General features: G+C 33.1%; 1 protein-coding gene across 5 annotated transcripts in view; it reads left to right on the top strand.

Moving 5' to 3' along the window:
- The window catches only part of STAG1 (STAG1 cohesin complex component), a 369,927-nt gene that overhangs the window by 282,048 nt on the left and 67,566 nt on the right, over positions 1-20,313 (top strand). For all 5 annotated transcript variants that reach the window (XM_044754937.2, XM_070493352.1, XM_070493351.1 and 2 more), the window contains 6 exons: positions 1,640-1,743; positions 7,850-7,942; positions 8,041-8,130; positions 8,290-8,493; positions 9,642-9,712; positions 11,040-11,127. In XM_044754937.2, the coding sequence (XP_044610872.1) occupies positions 1,640-1,743; positions 7,850-7,942; positions 8,041-8,130; positions 8,290-8,493; positions 9,642-9,712; positions 11,040-11,127 (650 nt within the window). The remainder of the gene's footprint in view (positions 1-1,639; positions 1,744-7,849; positions 7,943-8,040; positions 8,131-8,289; positions 8,494-9,641; positions 9,713-11,039; positions 11,128-20,313) is intronic.

The raw sequence follows: 20,313 nt of genomic DNA, 5'->3' as shown, positions 1-20,313 counted from the left end.
ACATGAAGAGGACTATATCATGTTCCTGGCTGAAAAGATAATAAGAATGTCAGCTCTTCCCAGTGTAATTTATAATTTTCTTAAAATATCTTTCCAAATTCCAGGGGGTTTGAGAAAGTTCTGGGAGATGAGATGAGAAGAATAACTAAGCAAAATGACTTTAAAATTTATATAGAATTTTAAGCTTATGCAAAAAGGCAATATAGCATGCTACTTAAGAGCGTAGACCCTGGAGTCTGACTACCTGCATTCATCTTTTGTCTCTACTACTAGCTGAGTGCTTTGAAAAATTATTTAACCTCTCTGTGGCTCATTTTTCCCATCTATAAAGTGTGAAGATATTAGTTCCTATCTCTTGGAATTTTTTTGATGATAAAAAAAAGTTAATACATATAAAACACTTAGAACAGTGCCTTGTACATAGAAAATGCTTAATAAATTCTTTGCTTATTAGCGTCATAGAAATTAGAAAAATTTTAGAAAAAGGACTAGATAAGGGAAACTTCAACTAAATATTCAAATTAGTTGAATTAAGTTCATATTAAAGTATATTATAACATTATAAGGCAGCTATAATGAAGACAGTATGGCATTGTGATAGAAATAGACAAATAAATTAGTGAAACCAAAAGAATCTAGAAATACCATAAATCTAAGTATGAGAGCCTAAAACATGTTTAAAAATGACATTTAAATTCAGCAAGGACAGCTGGTTTATTTGACAATGGTCGAGGCATAACTGGCTGTTCATCTGGCAGGAATAAACAGGCCCATACTTCATACTATCAGCAGAAATAAATTCTAAACAAATGAACAAGAAAATACACTCCACTAATTAGTAGATAGGAAGGAGCAAAATAACAATGAAATACCATTTTTTAATAATTGGATTGTAAAAATTAAAAGGATTTATAACAACCAGTGCTGGCAGGGATATGAGGACCTAAACATTGGACCCAAACTGCTCGCTGCAGCAGTAAATAACCTTATGATTTGTCAGTATCAAGATTTTAACCTTTGACCCATTACTCCTTCTCTTGGGAATTTACAGAAATAAAAGTGTCAGTTACATAAATATATGTGTATTAATGATATTTATTGCTGTGTTATATATAGTTTCAAAAATTTGCAAACAATTTGGACTTTAGTAGGAGGTTGACTAAGTTGTGGAACACAAATTATATAAATTTTTATAATTATTTAAGGTAATTATTCATATGTATGACTTGTGTGTAGTGTATGTAGTGACTTGATAGATGTTCAAAATCTACTCTTAATTTTTAAAAATAGCATGATCTTTTTTAAACAGAAAAAAAGATGTCTCATATGAGCTTTGAAATGATGTAGAAGGAAATACAGTAAAATTTTGTCAATGCCTAACTTGGAAGTATGGTATTAGAAAAGAGCAGGTATTAGAAGAAACCAGTTTATCGTCTTTTTCTTTGTGTGTGTCTTTCTTATTTGACTTATGCAAGCACGTATTAGTTCTTAAAAAAAGAAAAAAACAAAATACAGAGTTTAACTTCAGTCTTTAATCAGTAACAGAATATGTTTGCAATTTTTCATAATCGTGTTCATTTTTAATACATTGTTATTATAAAACTATCTTCTCATATGAATGTGTTTTGTTTCACCTTAGCAATGTCTGACCGTCAAGAGAGTGCTCTTATAGAGCTAATGGTTTGTACAATTCGTCAAGCTGCTGAGGCACATCCTCCAGTGGGAAGGGGTACTGGCAAGAGAGTAAGTTATATTACTGTGGAGAAGTCTACAAAAAGGCTTTTAATGTAACTAGCTGTCTTAAATATTTGAAAATTTTACTGGTATATGTATACCTAAAAAACATGATATTTTTGTAAATGATACATGCTGTAATGTTTCATCTTTATATCCTGTCTCTCAGCTTCCAAAAATAGATAGTTTTCTTCCATGCCTCCATAGCACCTGTACCTGCTTCTGTTCTAGTACTTTAAGAGTGTTCATATTCATATCTGTTAAAAGTGCAGAAGGCTCTGATGGCAAACTGTCTAGTTTGCAAGCTCTTCCATTTAGCAACTATGTAATCTTTGGATAGTTGATTATTTTCTTTGTCTCTTGTCTGTAATGTGGGGCTAATAATGCAGGTCTTATTGGATTAAAGATGAATTGAGATAATCACAGATGGAAAGACTGGCTCTGGTGATGTGACGAGGTAGGCAATTCCTCTCTGTAAAAGAACCAAGTATAAAACTTGAAAAATCGTAAGCAAAACGAAACAAAACAAAAACCTTATCAGGGCTCTGGAAATTCATCAAAGATAAAAAACAAATTGAGAAGCGTTTATTCTTGAAAAAAGCTAAAACTTCAAGTAGAAGCAGTGGGAGTCTATGGCCTTCTTGTCTCAGGATACAATACACACATACCCCATAAGCTTGATTGGTGAGATAAGTAGATTTACCAGAGTAGCACTGTCTGCAAAAACCAGCAGCTTTGTTCTCAGAGGGGATAGACTCAATACGGGACAAGTGGCAAAATCCCACGGCTTTGTCAGCTGGAAATGGTAAACTTGGTAGAAATAACCAAGGAAAACCCACAGGTATGATATTCAAAGGTTGTGGTCCTAGTTGGTAAGAACAGTGGACCAGCCAAGAATCTAACTGAAAAATTCTGGAAATGAGAAAGCCATAGGATTAGGTAAGCTTTCCACACATTCCTGGCTGACTAGGATACCTGAGAGAATCCGACAGAAAATAAAAGTCAAGCCAAACTTAAGAACTGGCTGAACTTTGAATATGCACTCTACCCCACAAACAGATCAGATCTCAGAGTGGAGAAGCCTTATAGATGTCAAGTATTTGAGCACAACCTAAGCCCAAATCATTGGCTGACTAGTAATCTGTTGAAACACAGTAGAGACTCCTAGGAAGACAGACTAAAAAACAAAAATAAAAATAGGAATTTCAAGCAGAGGCAACACATCATGCATGGGAGATACAGATTACACAGTTAAAGGTTACTTCTTTTATTTAATGAAACTTAGAAAAGTGAGTTAAAAATCCATAGTTATGGGGCTGGCCCCGTGACCGAGTGGTTAAGTTTGCGCGCTCCGCTGCAGGCGGCCCAGTGTTTCGTTGGTTCGAATCCTGGGCACGGACATGACACTGCTCATCAAAACCACGCTGAGGTGGCGTCCCACACACCACAACTAGAAGGACCCACAACGAAGAATATACAACTATGTACCGGGGGTACTTTGGGGAGAAAAAGGAAAAAAGAAAATCTTAAAAAAAAAAAAAATCCACAGTTACTGTAATGTATTATCCAAAAATGTCCCAAAAAATTACAGCCATGGGAAGAAAGAGTAAAATATGACCACACTCAGGGAAAAAAGCAGACAATAGAAATGGCTTCTCAGTAGGCCCAGTTGTTGGGTTTAGCAAAGACTTCAGAGCGCTTTTTATAGATGTGTTCAAAGAAAAAAAGGAAAATGTGTTCAGAGAATTACAAGAAAATATGATAACAAGAAATATTGAATCTCAATAATGAAAAAACAAATGGAGATTCCAGAGTCAAAAAGTTCAGTGACAGAAATTTAAAATTTATTGGATGGGCTCAATAACAGATTTGAGATGAAAGAAGAAAGAAACAGTGAACGTGAAGATAGATTAATAAAAATTATCCAGTCTGAAGAACAGAGAGGAAAAAAGACTGAAGAAAAATGAACAGAGCCTCAGAAATGTGTGAAGCATCAAGTGCATCAAATCTGTATAATGGAGTCCCCAAAAGAAAGGAGTGAGAGAGAGAGAAGAAGGAAAAACATTTGAATAATTGCCAGGAACTTCCCAAATTTGATGGGAAACATTAATCCACAGATTCAAGAAGCTTAACAAAACCCAAGTAGGACAGACACAAGAGCCTCCACTTCTAGACACAGATAGTCACACTGTTAAAATCCAAAGACAAAATATCTTGAAAGCAACAAGAGAGAAACAACTCATGTACAGGACAACAGCTTTGTATTAACAGTTGACTTCTTATCAGAAACAGTGGAGGCCGTAAGACAGTAGAATGACATACTCATTGAAAGGCAACAAAATTGCCAACCAAGAACTCTAAATCCAGTAAAATTATCTTTCAAATATGAAGGCGAAATAAAAACATTCCCAGCTAAACAAATGTTGAGAGACATCTTACTAGAAGACCTGCCTTAGGAGAAATACTGAAAGAAGTCTTTCCGTGCTGTAAAGAATAATACCGGATGGTAACTCTGATCCACAAGAAGGAATGAAGGGTACCACAAATGGTAAATGTGTAGGGATATAAAAGGCTGTGTATATTATATATTTTTATTTTCCTCTCAATTTCTTTAAAGAGCTATGAGATTATTTAAAGCAATAATTTGGATATGTGTGACAATTGCACAAAGAAGCGTAAAGAAAGTGGAACTGTATTGGAACAAAATTGCTGTATTTTGCTGTAATTAATTCAATATTATCCTGAAGTTGATTGTAATGTTAAAGAAGTATATTGTAATCCCTAGAGCAACCATTCATACCTAAAAAAGGAAAACAAAATCAACAGAGAGATTATAATAGGATGCTAAAAAATGTTTAACGCCAAAGAAGGCAGTAAAGGAGGAACAGAGAAACAAACAAAAAAAGACATACAGTATACAGATAACAAACAGTAAAATGGCTGACATAAATTCAACCACATCAAAAATTAGATTAAGCAGCCGGCCCAGTGGTTCAGCGGTTAAGTGTGCACGTTCTGCTTCAGCAGCCTTTGGTTCGCCGGTTCAGGTCCCGGGTGCGGACATGGCATGGCTTGGCAAGCCATGCTGTGGCAGGTGTCCCACATATGAAGTAGAGGAAGATGGGCATGGATATTAGCTCAGGGCCAGTCTTCCTCAGGAAAAAACAAAAAAGGATTGGCAGCAGATGTTAGCTCAGGGCTCATCTTCCTCGAAAAAAAACAAAAGATTAAATATGAATATAGGAAAGACTCCAAAAAGCAGAGATTGAGAAAACTATGGAGTGGGAGTGAAATGATACTACTGAATTGCTGTTTAATTTTGTTGGAGATGGTAAGTTCTAGTATTCTTAAGTCTATGTCTGTTAGAGACATATACTTGAATTTTTATAGGTGAAATGATATACCAAGAATTTGCCTTAAAATGCTACAGAAAAAGAAAAATTAGGGGATTTGTTGAAACAATGACGACAGAATGGTTCTGAAATTTTCCAGAATAAAAGTTTTAAAGATATGTATTGTTCCAACTTTGACTGAGAACCTCTTCAGGCTAATTTCTTGTTCTTTTGACATGTCTTATCATCTTTTGAGCACTTTCTTGCTTTCTTTCAGAGCAAGATGCCCCAGACTCACTGTCTACTTTTACTGCCTACATTATCTATTGCTATGTAAAAAATTACTTCAAAACTTAGAGTCCTAAAACAATAAGCGTTCATTATCTCATAGTTTCTGTGGGTCAAAACTTGGGAGTGGCTTTTAGCTGTTCTTTTAGTTTAGGGTCTCTCATAGGGTTGCAGATAGTGTGTTAGCCAGGGCCTCAGCCTCTGAAGGCTTGATGTTACTACTTCCATAATGGCTCACTCACATCAGTAGCAAGATAGTGTTGATTGTTGGTAGGAGGCCTTAGAGGCTCACCAGTGGAACTCTCAGTTAGGACTGTTTGAATGTTCTCATGACATGGCTACTGGCCTCTCCTAGAGTGGATGATCCAAGAGAAAGTAAGGTGGACACTTCTGCATGACCCTGCCCTCAAAAGTCATACAATATCATTTCTACAATATCCTTTTGGTTACACATGTCAGCCTTATTCGTTGTGGGAAGAGACCATAAGGCATGAATACTAGGAGGGAGAGGTCATTGGAAGTCATTTTGCTGGCTGGTTTTACACTGCCCTAGCACAGGAATCTCCAACAATCCCTGATTACTTTTAATAAAGAGTAGTATTTAAAGATCAAAATCTTGGCACTAAGAGCACTCATTGTCCGTTGGTTATCATTTCTACTAGGCACTTTTAGTTGACAGCTATGTATTTCTATATATACATATACATTGAAGTCACATTTATGTTGGTATCTCTGACTTGAATTTAACGGGATTTTTCTCTCTTTGATTTTATGTTTTTTCCCATTTTTATTTTATGGAAATACGTAAAACATTTACATAGTTAAAAAGTCAAAACCATGTAAAAATATATATTCAGAGAAGTCTTGCTAATATACCTCTCTATATACCCCATTCCTACCAGTGACCATGTTTATTTGTTTCTGGTTTATTTTTCCAGTATTTTATTTTGCAAGTATAGGTAAATACATTCATACATACAGATATATGCCTTCTTATTCTCCATCCTCCTCCCTGTCAATCTTCTACAATAGGTAACATACTTTATACAGTGTTCTGTACCTTACTTTTTTCATTTAACAGTATGTCCTGGCTATCTCTCTGTAACTTTAATTGGAGATCTTCATTTTCTTATGGCTGTATAGTATGCAGTACGTGGATATACTGTTGAGAGTCTTTTGGGTTGTTGCCAGGCTTTTGCTATTAGAAATAATGTGTAATGAATAATCTTGTGTCATTTATACTTATGCCAGGTGTATTGGTGGGCGTAAAAGTGGGGTCACTAGGTCAAAGGAAGAATTTGTATACAATTTTGTTAGATATTGGTAAATTCCCCCTTCATATTATGCCATTTTTGCTATCCTGTCAGAGATAATATGAGGATAAAATGAGTTCATGTATATGGACTGGCTGACACAATGATCCTTTAATCAAAGATAGCTGTTTCCCTAAAATCAATATCCTTAGACCTTTCATACATTGTCAGGTGAATTTAAAGACTTCTCAATATGCTGAATACCTTCCTAGATATGTATTCCAGTTTATATGTAATCCCTTTAATTGTTTTGTACAGAACTAAACACAATACTTGGTAGATATTCCAAAGTGATTATTTTATATATTTAAGAGGTTGAAAAACGATAAAGCCCCTGGAAGAAGAATCAAGTAGGAAGCCCTATTACTTCTTTCACATAGTCTCAAACATTGAGGTTCATATTTATAAAGTGGCAATTTATTTTGGAATGTTTCTCTTTTATAAAACCATTCAACATTAGAATGGTAAATTTCTTCAAGATAATAACAAAATGCAGAATACTTTGGGGAAATGCTTATCTTAACTGAGCTTGTATTTTAATATTTTATTTTTGGAAGCACCTGTGGGTGAATACGGGCTATTCCCACTATGGGCATCAACAGCTTGAATTTGTTCAATGACCACAGGATATACTCCTCTGTCTTGATTATTGCCTAACAGTTTATGAGCTTGGTTACAAGGAGAATCAAATATAAGTGAGTCCAGGGATATTGTTAGTATATGCTTAGAAAATAAGTGAAAATTTATTAGCCACTCGTAGTATTAAAAAAGCATTACTTTCTAATGTATTTTTAGAAAATTGTTTAACATAGGGGAGATCACTATTAACATATTGAGACTGAAACTCTAGAAAAATTATTTCTCCATTGGTTCCAGTATTTTTATATTAGTAACTATGGTTTTATAGAAGTGTTTATTTGTTTTTCTTTAATCTGAATAAGTAGTAATTTATCTAAACTTTAGTGATTCCTAAATAAGCAGCTATTTACTAAAGTAATACTGCATGTTAACTAGAAATTTGCATAAAACTAGATGTATTTATTTTAGTAATTAGTTTGATAAGCTCCTCTTAAAATTCTCAGTTACATTATCTGCCACTGCTACTTCCTTGTATGTAACATTCTAGATTTATAAATTAGTACATGACACTCTTTTTCTTTGCCCATTTAAATTTATTTCTAGGTGCTAACTGCCAAAGAAAGGAAAACTCAAATTGATGATAGAAACAAATTGACTGAGCATTTTATTATCACACTTCCTATGTTGCTATCAAAGGTATAGTTTCATTTACATTTTTTGTGATAATATGCCACTGAGTTTGCTTATTATACTGTATTATTAATTACTTCTTTTTTCTTTGCTTCTCCTTCTAGTATTCTGCAGATGCAGAGAAAGTAGCAAACTTGCTACAAATCCCACAGTATTTTGATCTAGAAATTTATAGCACAGGTCGAATGGAAAAGGTAAGACACTATGAAATTGAAATTCTGCTATTATAGTCAGTTTGTTAACTGAATTATTTTAATATCATGTAATCATATAGGCTTATTATTTGACAGATGCTTACTTTTGTTTTTTGTTATTAATCTAAATATCATAGTTTTTCTCTTTTCCTTCCTCAGCATCTGGATGCTTTATTAAAACAGATTAAATTTGTTGTGGAGAAACATGTAGAATCAGATGTTTTAGAAGCCTGCAGTAAAACCTATAGCATCTTATGCAGTGAAGAGTATACCATCCAGAACAGAGTTGACATAGCTCGAAGCCAGCTGATTGATGAGTTTGTAGATCGGTTCAATCATTCTGTGGAAGATCTATTGCAAGAGGTCTGTTTTAAACTTAATATGTACATATAATTATTTTGGCTAATAATTATTCAAGGTAGCTGAGTGTGTAAATTGTGTCCATTTTAAAACAAAATCTAGTAGAATTCTCTAATTCTTTCAAAACTTAGCAGCACTGTTGCAGTCGTTCATCCTGTAAAGATCAGTCTTGGTTAGACTTTATTTTAAAAATCTGTTTTATTCTCTTTTAAGAAAAATCTTTTTAAGGTCTGGCATTTCTTAACTGATTTTTTCATTTTCTATTCTTGGGACCTAATTTGCATTTTAATATTACTGAATTATTATGATGTACTAATAAAATAGAACATAAAAATTGTGTGCTTATAAGGCATGGCTGATTACCCGTGCTGTGCCCAAGATAGCAGCAAGCATCTCCAACTGGTTATTTTAATAATTTTATCCATGATTCCTATCTCTTATCCTCTTCCTCCAATCTATATAAGGAAATCTAGAACCCCCACAGCTTTCTGTGCTCTGATGGCCAGGCGGATAGGATTTTCTTTTTAATCCATGTAACCAATTTTTCCCTACTTTCAATTTTTAATTTTCTTTTTCTTAACTTTTGATTTTTTTTTTAATTTTTATTTTTTTCGGATGTACATCATATTTCGAATTCTGTATACATTACATCATGTTCACCACCTGAACACTAATTATAGTGCATCCCTTTACATGTGACCCTAATCACCCCTTTTGCGCTTCCCCCCTCCCCCATAACTTTTGATTTTTTTTAACCACTTTTGACTTTCCATTGTGATTTTGAAGCTGCAAAAGTAACTGACAATGAATAAAATCTTTGAAATAGCCATTAAAATCTTTAAAGTACATTCCCTTTTACTCAGCAATTTCAAGAAATTTATCCTAAAATATTAATCATAAAAGTGTACAAAGTCATGTTTATGGCACTGTTTAAAATGCAGAAATTATTTGTCTCTGGGTGTTGGGATTATGGAAGTTTTTCATTTTTTGGTTTTTTGCTTATTTGTATTTTCCTTTTTACCAATAGTGAATATGTACTATTTCTATAATTAAAAAAGAATTTTTGGACAGTAAATATTAACATACTTTCATGTGAATTTGGGGATGAGTAAAGTTATGGTAATGAGGCGATGTCTACTTTTTACTTATAGGGAGAAGAAGCTGACGATGATGATATTTACAATGTTCTTTCTACGTTAAAGCGGTTAACCTCTTTTCACAAGTATGTCATTGTATTTAAAGTAGATTTAGTCAATAAGATATATTAGCCAGCATAAAACAGACTGTGTAATGCTTAACGTCCGTATAACAATGGGAGATTTTGGAGAAATATTGAGATGTTGTGGTGTTTTTTCTCTATTATTCAGATTTTCTCCAGATAAATTATAGGTTCTTATTATAATTTGGTTACTTAAAGTATAAGATTTATCATTCTATATAATGAATGTATACTGTAAAAGTTTGTTATTAAATGGGCTTATTATAAGCTAGAGTTTTATAGGTATAATTTTCAATTGATAGCTTTTAGAAATCTTACTAAATAAGAAATAAAATTTGAGGGAAGGTCATGAAAGTTATTTCTATGAGCTTTTTTCTCTAAGTTGTTCTTGTTTATTATTGTATTCTTACTGTGTAGACAGAGCAGTTGGATTTGAATAAGGAAAAAAGGCTCATATCAGTGAAATAAGTTGTATTTTCAAATTGTATTTTCATGTTTCTTGTAATGAGGCATGCTCATCTTCTCCATAAAGAAAGGAAAATAGAGAACTTTGTTGTCAAAAGAATGCTTAGATGTAGCCCTTACATTAATGAATACTTCCGATTTCAAAGCAGTGTCTAAATCTAAGCCTTTTCTTTATGCATAAGTACATTGTTTGGAATTTCATGGAGAAACAAACTCTTACTTTAAAAAATATTTTGACATTTGAAAATAAAAGTTGACAACTAGTGGTGTACTATTTTTAGTAGTAGAACTCATGAGAATTTAAAAGGTAGCATTATTTCATTCAAAAGTCCTCCGCCCATGGAAATAGCTACACTAAAGTTTTTGATCTTTGCCGTATTTTCTTTCTCCTGGTTTTGTCTTTCTTTATCCCTATCTTATGAATACAAATCTCTTTTTAAAAAAAACACATGTATTTATATTTTGAAATTGTGAATGGATTTATTTAAATCTATTTTACTGTGCTAGAAAGAAAGGTTACTCATCTATGAAATATCAGCTTATGTTGGCTATGTGGTCAACATTCACTTAAATGTGTGAAGTTTTATTGTTACTGATTTCTTTTTATGAATTCCTAATATCAGCTTGTGCCCTTTTTTCTCCCTCTCTTCTCGGCTCTCCCCTTCTCCTTCCTCTTACTCCTTCCCTCTCTTCCTTCTTCCTTCTTTCTTTCCTTCCTTCCGTCCACAGTGAACATTTCCTTTATGGATCTTTTTCAATTAATAAGAAAATGAAGTTGTTTTGTTTTTCTACCCACTGAAACTGAGCTCAAATTTAAATTTTCTTTCACTCTAGAATAAAATTAATGCGTTTTTATTTATTCTAGCGCTCATGATCTCACAAAATGGGATCTGTTTGGTAATTGCTACAGATTATTGAAGACTGGAATTGAACATGGAGCTATGCCAGAACAGGTAGGAGTATATTGGTATTCCTTCTATATCATTTTAGAAAGCTAAGCTTTTGTGAGATCATATAGGATTATCAAAAGGCTTTCTTAGAAAGTAGTTGATAGTTCTTTAATGAAGCCACCTCCTTTGAGAATTATTGCCATAGTGATTGAATGTTACTCATAGGTGTGTTACATCTTCAGGTTTGAGCAGAAAAAAATAGAGAACCTTTTCTATAGTGTATCTCAAAAATTTAATATTAAGGTAAACATTGTGACTCTTTTAGGAAAAATACCATTAATTACTACAGTAGCAATTTTAAAACTTCATTAATTCATTATAATGAAAATTTCTGATCATGGCTGTATTTCAGTCACTATTCTAGCTATTGATAATAGTAAGCCTTAGGTATGACTTAACTTTTGTAATAGAACCATAGTTAAATAAGCTTGGGACCCTTTAGCAGATTTTAGAACTTTTTGCATTCTTATATAAGTTGGAGTGGAAAGGGCAGAAATTCAAAAAACTTTCTTTAGTCTGGAAGACACTTAGAATAGCCAACATAATTCTATATGAGAATTAAGTTGTTAATTAACAGTAACAATCGGTTGTTAAGAGTTAAGAATTTCTTTGTATACTGCAGACACTCATTCATATAGACCAAAATACCAACCCCAAAGTTACGTATAGGTGGTGTTTAGCAGTGATCTCATCCATTCCCATTTGATTTTATGGAATGTTTAGATGACACTTCATTTCACTAAAGCAATAAGAATTTCAACAGATAAAATTATAATTTCATATTAAAAGTTAATCACAGAAACAGTACTTTATTATTGCTATGATTAATTCTTTCAAGTTGCCAAATGTTATTCATGTTTTTTTATCTCTACTTAAAGTAACAACTACCCTTAATATCAAATGTCCCTGATTATGTTAGGTGTTTTTATTGTAATTTGTGGAAAGAGGCTAAATATTTCACCCTGTTGTTTTTCTTCGTTTATTGCTGACTTCAACTTCCGTCCTCTCTTCATCTCAGACTTTTCAATAGCCTACATATAATTTACTGATATTCTCAAGCTGTGCTTCAAAGTTGAAAGAGAATAATAGAGTTAAGATATTCCTTTTTTCGTTTCCTCATTTTCCTCAAGAAGAGAATAAGAATAGCACATCTCTGTTTCATTTGGGGATTGTAACTATATCTAAATTAATTTTTTAATTCACTATATCATCAATAATTGTCAGAACCGACTTGTGACCATCTCACAGTGTTGTCATCTATGGTTATTTTGGTTTTCTGTTACTTATTTTCACTGCATATATATTATTTACCCCCATTTTATTTTAATTTCTTTGAATAAGAGGACATTTTTATGTGACATTTGCTTTAACTTTGTTAACTTCTTAGACACACATTCTTTTTTATTTTTTCATTGAAGTATAATTGACATACAATGTTATATTAGTTTCATATGTACACATAGTGATTTGATATTTTTATACATTACCAAATGATCATCACACTAAGTCTAGTTATCGTCTGTCACCATACAGTCTTATTACAATAGTCTCAACTATATTCCTTATGCTGTACATTACATCCCCATGACTTATTTATTTTATAACTGGAAGTTTTTACCTCATGATCCACTTCACCTATTTCACCCATCCCCTCACTCCCCTCACCTCTTGCAACCACTGGTTTGTTCTCTCTATCTGTGAGTCTTTCTGTTCTGTTTGTTTTGTTTTTTAGATTCCACATAAAGTGAAATCATATGATATTTTTCTTTCTCTTTCTGACATTTCACTTAGTGTAATATACACTAGGTTCATCCCTGTTGTTGCAAATGGCAAGACTTCATTCTTTACAATGGCTGAGTAATATTCCATTGTATATGTATACACCACATCTTCTTTATCCATTCATCTATTGATGGATACTTGGGTTGCTTCCATATCTTAGCTATTGTAAATAATGCTGCGATGAAATGAGTGCACGTATTTCTTCAAATTAGTGTTTCTGTTTTCTTTCGATAAATACCCAGAAGCAGAATTGCTGGATCATATGGTAGTTCTATTTTTAATTTTTTGAGGAACCTCCATACTGTTTTCCATAGTGGTTGTACCAGTTTACATTCCCAAAAACAGTGCACAGGGGTTCCCTTTTCTCCACATCCTCACCAACATTTACCTCTTGTCTTTTTGATAATAGCCATTCTAACAGATGGGGAGTGGTATCTCATTGTGGTTTTGTTTTGGCTTTCCCTGATGATTAGTGATGGTGAGCATCTTTTCATGTACCTGTTGACCATCTGTATGTCTTCTTTGGAAAAATGTGTATTTAAGTCCTCTAACCAGTTTTGAATTGAATTGATTTTTGCTTTTAGGCTGTATGAGTTCATTATATGTTTTGGATATCCACCCGTTATCAGATATATCATTTGCAAATATCTTCTCCCATTCAGTAGGTTGCCTTTTCATTTTGTTGATGGTTTTTTTTGCTGTGCAGAAGCTTTTTCGTTTGACGTAGTCCACTTTATTTTTGCTTTTGTTGCCCTTGCCTAAGGAGACATATCTAAAAGAATATTGCTGAGACCCACATCAGAGAACTTACTGCCTATATTTTCTTCTGAGAGTTTTATGGTTTCAGGTCTTACATTTAAGTCTGTAATCCATTTTGAGTTTATTTTTGTATATGGGGTAAAAATGGTCCAGTTTCTTTCTTTTGCATGTAGTTGTCCAGTTTTCCCAATACCATTTATTAAACAGACTGTCTTTTTCCATTGTATATTCTTGCCTCATTTGTCATAGGTTAATTAACCATATTAGCATGGGTTTATTTCTGGACTGCTTATTCTGTTCTGTTGACCTGTGTGTCTGTTTTGTGCCAGTACTATACTGTTTTGATTATTATAGCTTTGTAGTGTGGTTTGAAATTAGGGAGTATGACACCTCCAGCTTTGTTCTTCTTTCTCAATAGCTTTGGTGTTAGATACATATTCTTAAACTTTAATCGTGTGTATGAAGTTTGAGGGCATCACTACTAGATTGTACTCTTGTTCGTTTTAGCAGTTAGGAATTATTTAACATTTAGCAGCTCTTAGAAACATCTCTTTAGATACCCAGGATTGAAAATCTAAAACCTATATTCAACCACTTCTTCATAGGATCATGAAAGCTCACTTTTTTAGATTCCAACTCTGTACTGTGAATTAGCATCCAAAGAAAATACCCTTTTAGAGCAAAGATATCAAAGAACTACCAAAATGTTTGCTATTGTTAACCCTCAGTTATACTTAACATTTTGAAAATAACTTAAAATTTACTGTCTGGCTATGTTGGGGAACTGTATTGTCCATATGCTTGACTATTTGTTTTCCATGGTAACCAATTCAACTAGAAGTTTCCCAGTCTTACTCTTCAGAGTTAACTAAATTTTTTTTTTTTCCTTCTTCCAGTGATCTATCTTTTCTCATGCCGGTACTGTTTTAGCTATTATAGCTTTAGAATATATGTAAGACCAAAATTTAAAAGAATTTAACTATTCTTTTTTTATTACCTATTCTTATAATAATTTTTAAAGTCAAATTACAGAAAAGTTATAATAGAAGAATGAACTCTCTTATTCCCTTCACCTGATTCATCATCAGTAGCTTTCAAGTTGTACACTTTCCAAGTTGTACACTTGAAAGCTTTCTTGCGGGGCCAGCCCGGTGGTACAGCGGTTACGTGCACACATTCCACTTCTCGGTGGCCCAGGGTTCACTGGTTCGGATCCCGGCTGCAGACATGGCACCGCTTGGCAAAAGCCATGCTGTGATAGGCGTCCCACATATAAAGTAGAGGAAGATGGGCACGGATGTTAGCTCAAGGCCAGTCTTCCTCAGCAAAAAGAGGAGGATTGGCAGTAGTTAGCTCAGGGCTGATTTCCTCCTCCCTCCCCCCAAAAAAGAAAGAAAGAAAGAAAACTTTCTTGCTCTCTCTTTCTCTCCTTCCCTCTCCCCGACTTCCCTCCCTCCCTCTTTGTGTGTATGTATAAAGCATATATTAATAATATTCTTTATAGCAGTTTTCCCCAGCCCAGGATACAAGCCATAATAGCACATTGCATTTTAGTTATGTCTTTTTTTGTCTCCTTTAATCTGGAATGGTTTCTGAGCCTTTGTCTTTCATGATAGTGACATTTTGAAGAGTACAGACCAGTTACTCTATAGAATGTTCTCAATTTAGTTTTGTCTGATCTACATATTTAGATTCAGATTATGCATTCGTGGCAAGAATGCTACATAAATGATACTCTGTCTTCAGTGTATCACATCAGGAGGCACATGATGTCAGTTTGTTCACTATTGGTGATATTAACTTAAATTATTTTAGTAAGGTGGGGTCTGCCAAGTTTCGCCTATATTTCATTTTCTTTTTTAATTAATAATAAATCTGTGAGAAGATTCTTTAAGCCTACATAAATAGTCCTGTTTCTTATCAAATTTTGATGTAAGAATTTTAGCATCCCTTCATGATTCTTACCTGACTTATTTTTTACTATCATGGTCACAAAATGGTAAATTAAATGGTGATTTTCTAATTCTGTCCTTTATATTTATTTGTTGATATTCTGTTATAAGGAAGAACTTTCCCCTTTCCCTTTATTTACTTATTCATTCATTCATTTTTTAGAAATGTAGTGTCAGTATGGACTCCTAGATTCCTATTTTATTCCTATTCAACTGGTTTAAATTGAATACTAATTTTTATTTACTTTGGTGCTCAAATTATTGCAGATTTCGCCAGAGGAAATTCCTTTCAAACCTTTTCCTGTGTGCTTTAGATACTTTTTTGAGTACTTTTATTCTTCTGGTGCAAGAATACTTTCCAGCCTTCCAGAATATGTTTACACCTTCCCCTATACTAATGAATTTTTAACCTCTGAAAAGTATTAAAAGTTATTGCAATTATATAACACAATAATTATCAGCTTATAAAGAACCCACACTTCAGAATATATTGTAGTATTTCTTCATACACTTTTTTGTAAAATAAAGGCAAGAAATATTTAAATTCGCCTTACCCCGTGTTGTGGCTTTGTGCCTGTTTCCTGTTGATATAGTTCTAAGTTTAAACCTTGTCTTAGATAACATCTAAGAAAAATAAAATAATAAATTTCTGCTTTAATATACAGTTTGCAGAATTGTCTGAGTTTATTCTAAGAATTGAAAACTATTAAGAACATTTGTAAATTATTTTTGTAAATATTTGCTATATAACAAAACAGTGTGATTTAACCCATAAAGGAGGAGATGTAATCATACGTCATTAACTTTGCACCTCTAAGAAAACTTTCATTTTGCATTTATTATGTACCTGGTACTTTGTTAAGTCTTTACGTGTATATATTTGTTTAAGCCTCTTAACAACCCTGTGGAATATGTATCATTATTCTAATTTTAATGATGATGAAATTGAAACAGAGAGATACTAAATAACTTGCCTAAGGTCACATAGCTATTGCACACCCACTCAAACCAAGCTTTTAAGTTTTTTTCAGTGTCTCTTCACATTTTCTGCTACTATTGTTTATGCTATCCTGTGCCTTCTGTTGTCTGCCCCACGTCAAACTTTTATTTTTTTGTATTTTTTACAAACATCTTTGGTATTGTTTTAGTGAAAGTTGTGAGGAGAGATTAGATGCTCGTATTTAATCTGTCATAATGAACTGGAAATCAACATTTCTTTAGACTGAACATAATATAGAGATTGAGTTTAACTTTAGTCAGGTTATTGCTTTTGGATGGACTGTGGCTTATTTAAATAATGGAGTCACGCTTTCTTTAGAAGCAGGTTGGTGAAGTCATGCTCTCCTTAGAAGACTACACGCTTACTTCCTTAACTGGGCTTAGAAATTATTTCAGTTACCCACTTCTGACTACTCCTTGGGCATGCCATATCAAAACTTTTTGAGATTTCACCACCACCCACATACACATCCACTTCACCACCTACATAGTCATTATTGACCAGAAATGTGTTTGAGGAAATAAGGGTATATTAGAAGCAATTCTTAATCTCAAGAGACTTTTGATCTTTTATTAAATTCTACTTTCTGGATATCTCTTCTTGTCATCACTTTTCCAGTCCCACTACCATTTCCATAGTTGAATCTCTCCTGTTTTCTCTTGTGAATCACAGCAGTAGCTGCCTGTTTTGTCTCAGTAACCTCACCTTCACCCTCTCTCCAAACTAGGCTCTGTTCCATAATTCTCAACTGTATGTATGCATCAGGAAACCTTATGGAGTTGTGTTTTTTTTTTTAATACTGACATATTTTCAAATACTATTGTAACAATAAATTGGTATTTTAGAAGGTTATTTGTCAATCTCTGTCAAAATTAAAAGTGGATGTACCCTTTGTCTGAGCTTTTGTAGTTCTAGGAATGTAGACTACAGATATAAAATTGCACTTGTGTACAAGGAGGTAGGTACAAAGATGTTCATCACAGCATTATTTATAAAAATTCAAAACCTGAAATAATCTAAGTGTTCATCAACAGAGAAATGGTTAGAAAGGGTAGAATAGTTTTTATTCTGTACAATGCTGTGCAGCTATAAAAAATAATAAGGCTGGTATTTATGCTATATCATTCTGTGTGAGAAGAAATTTAATGAAAAAGTCAAGGAGCAGAACAGTATGTAAATTGAAAAGAGTGATAAGAAGATTTATATACACACACACCTTTTAGTTGACAGATTATTTCTGGGATGATACATAAGAAATAGTTAACAGTAGACTTCTCAATGGAAAGCTAATGGTCAAGAAACTTAATTTGAATTGTACACCATTGTACTGTTGGATATTTTACCATGTACATCTATTGCTTTTCAAATTTAAATGCTGGTTGTTTAGTAATGAACAACTGGAAATTGAAATTTTAAAAACATGTTCTATTTATAATAGCACAAAAAAACGTTAAATACTTAGGTATAAATCTAACAAGATATATACAAGGTCTGTATGCTGAGGACTGAAAACACTAATGAAAGACATCAAAAAATATCTTAATAAAGGAAGATGCATCATGTTCGTGAATTAGAAGACTCAGTATTGTTAAAATGTCATTTCTCCCCAAACTGATATTAGATTCAACACAATTCCAGTTAAAATCTGAAAAGAACTTTTTGTAGAAACCGAGAACTTGATTCTACAATTTATATGGAAAGGCAAATGAAATAAAATAATAAAAAGAATTTTGAAAAAGAAAAACTAAGTTAGAAGATTCACACTACCTGATTTTAAGACTATAAACAGTAACTTAGTGTGGTACTGAATAAAGGATAGACATATAGATCAAAAGAACAGCATAGGGAATCCAGAAATAGACCCACGCATATATAGTCAGTTGATTTTTGACAAAGGTGCCAAGGCAGATCTTTGGAGAAAGGATAATCTTTTCAACAAATAGTACTGAAAAATTTGGGTATCCATACACACAAAAATGAATCTCAATCCATACTTCATACCATATCCAAAAAATTAACTCAAGATAGGCCATAGACCTAAATGTAAAACCTGCAATTATAAAACATCTAGAAGAACACATAAGAAATTCTTTGTGACCTTTAATTAATCAAAGATTTCTTAGATACAACACCAAAAGCATGCTCCATAAGAGAAAAAATTCAGACATTGACATTCATCAAAATTAAGCACTTTTGCTCTTAAAAGACACTAAGAGATTTGAAAAGACAAGCTAATAGACTTCAAAGTATTTGCAAATCACATATCTGGTAACAAACTCGTACCCATAAATATAGAGCTCTCTCACCACAATGAGATACCACTACAAATCTTCTATGAAGGGGTTGGAACTCTTTGCTGGTAGGAATGCAAAATAGTACAGCCATTTTGGAAAGCAGTTGGCAGTTTCCTACTAAATTAAATATATACTTATATGACCTAGTAATCACTCTCCTGGGTATTTATTCTAGTAAAATGAAAAGTTGAGTTCACATAAAAAGCTATATACCTGAATGTTTCTGGCAGCTATACTCATAATTGCCCCAAACTGCAAACAACTCAAATGTCCGTCAATTGGTGAATGTATGAAAAGAAATTGTATTGCCATCCATATAATAGAATACTTCTCAGCAATAAAATGAAACATGAAGGCAACAACATGGATAAATCTCAATAGCCAGATCATACAGAGTCACAGAAGCCAGATGCACAAAAGTGCATGCTGTATAATTTCATTATACATTCTGGAAAAGACAGAACTGTAGGAAGAGAAAATAGATTTCCAGGATGTGGTGAGGAGCTGACTACAAAAAGGGAGAGTTTGAGGGATGATGGAATTGTTCTATATCTTGATTATTTTGGTGGTTACATGACTATACATTTGTCAGAACTCACAGAACTATACATTAAAACAGTGCATTTCCCTTTATATATAAATTATATCTTAATATTTTGTAAATGAAAAGGATAAAAACAAAAAGAGAGGAGTAATTATTTTTCATCCTTAATAAAGACCATTTCAAAGCTTGGCCACTGTATATTTTGAGATTAGAAAGCCCCAGACCAAAACATGACCACAAGAGCAAAAGAAAGCATTTATAACATGGTGGAAATTTCAGAGCCAAGTATCATAGGAAAATTTGATAGAGTCTTTATTCTTATATCTCAGTCCTCTTGGCCAAAGCCGAAAGTTATATAATGATTGCAAAAATCACTTAAATTAAAATAAACTGTAAAAAAAGTTGTTAAATTTTTTATAATGCACATACGTTATATTAGTTTCAGGTGTACAACATGATGCTTCGATATTTGTATATGTTGCGAAATGATCACCACAGTAAGTCTAGTTGACATCCATAACATTACATGATTACAGATTATTTTTTTCTTGTAATGAGAACTTTTAAGATCTACTCTCTGAGCATCTTTCAAACATGCCATACGATATTATTAACTATATCATCATGCTGTACATTACATCCCCATGACTTATTTACTTTAAACTGGAAGTTTGTACTTTTTGTCTCCCTTCACTCATTTTGCCCAACCCCCATCCCGCGCTTTCAGCAACCACCAGTCTATTCTCGGTATCGCTGAGTTTCGTTTGTTGGGGTTTTTATTTTTTTAGATTCCACATATAAGTGAGATCATACAGTATTTGTCTTTCTCCAGCTGAGTTATTTCGCTAAGTATGATGT

This window comes from Equus asinus, chromosome 21, assembly GCF_041296235.1.
Source record: "Equus asinus isolate D_3611 breed Donkey chromosome 21, EquAss-T2T_v2, whole genome shotgun sequence".
NCBI lineage: Eukaryota > Metazoa > Chordata > Mammalia > Perissodactyla > Equidae > Equus > Equus asinus.
Note: the sequence above shows the minus strand (reverse complement) of the source record. Positions and strands in the feature narration are given on the sequence as shown.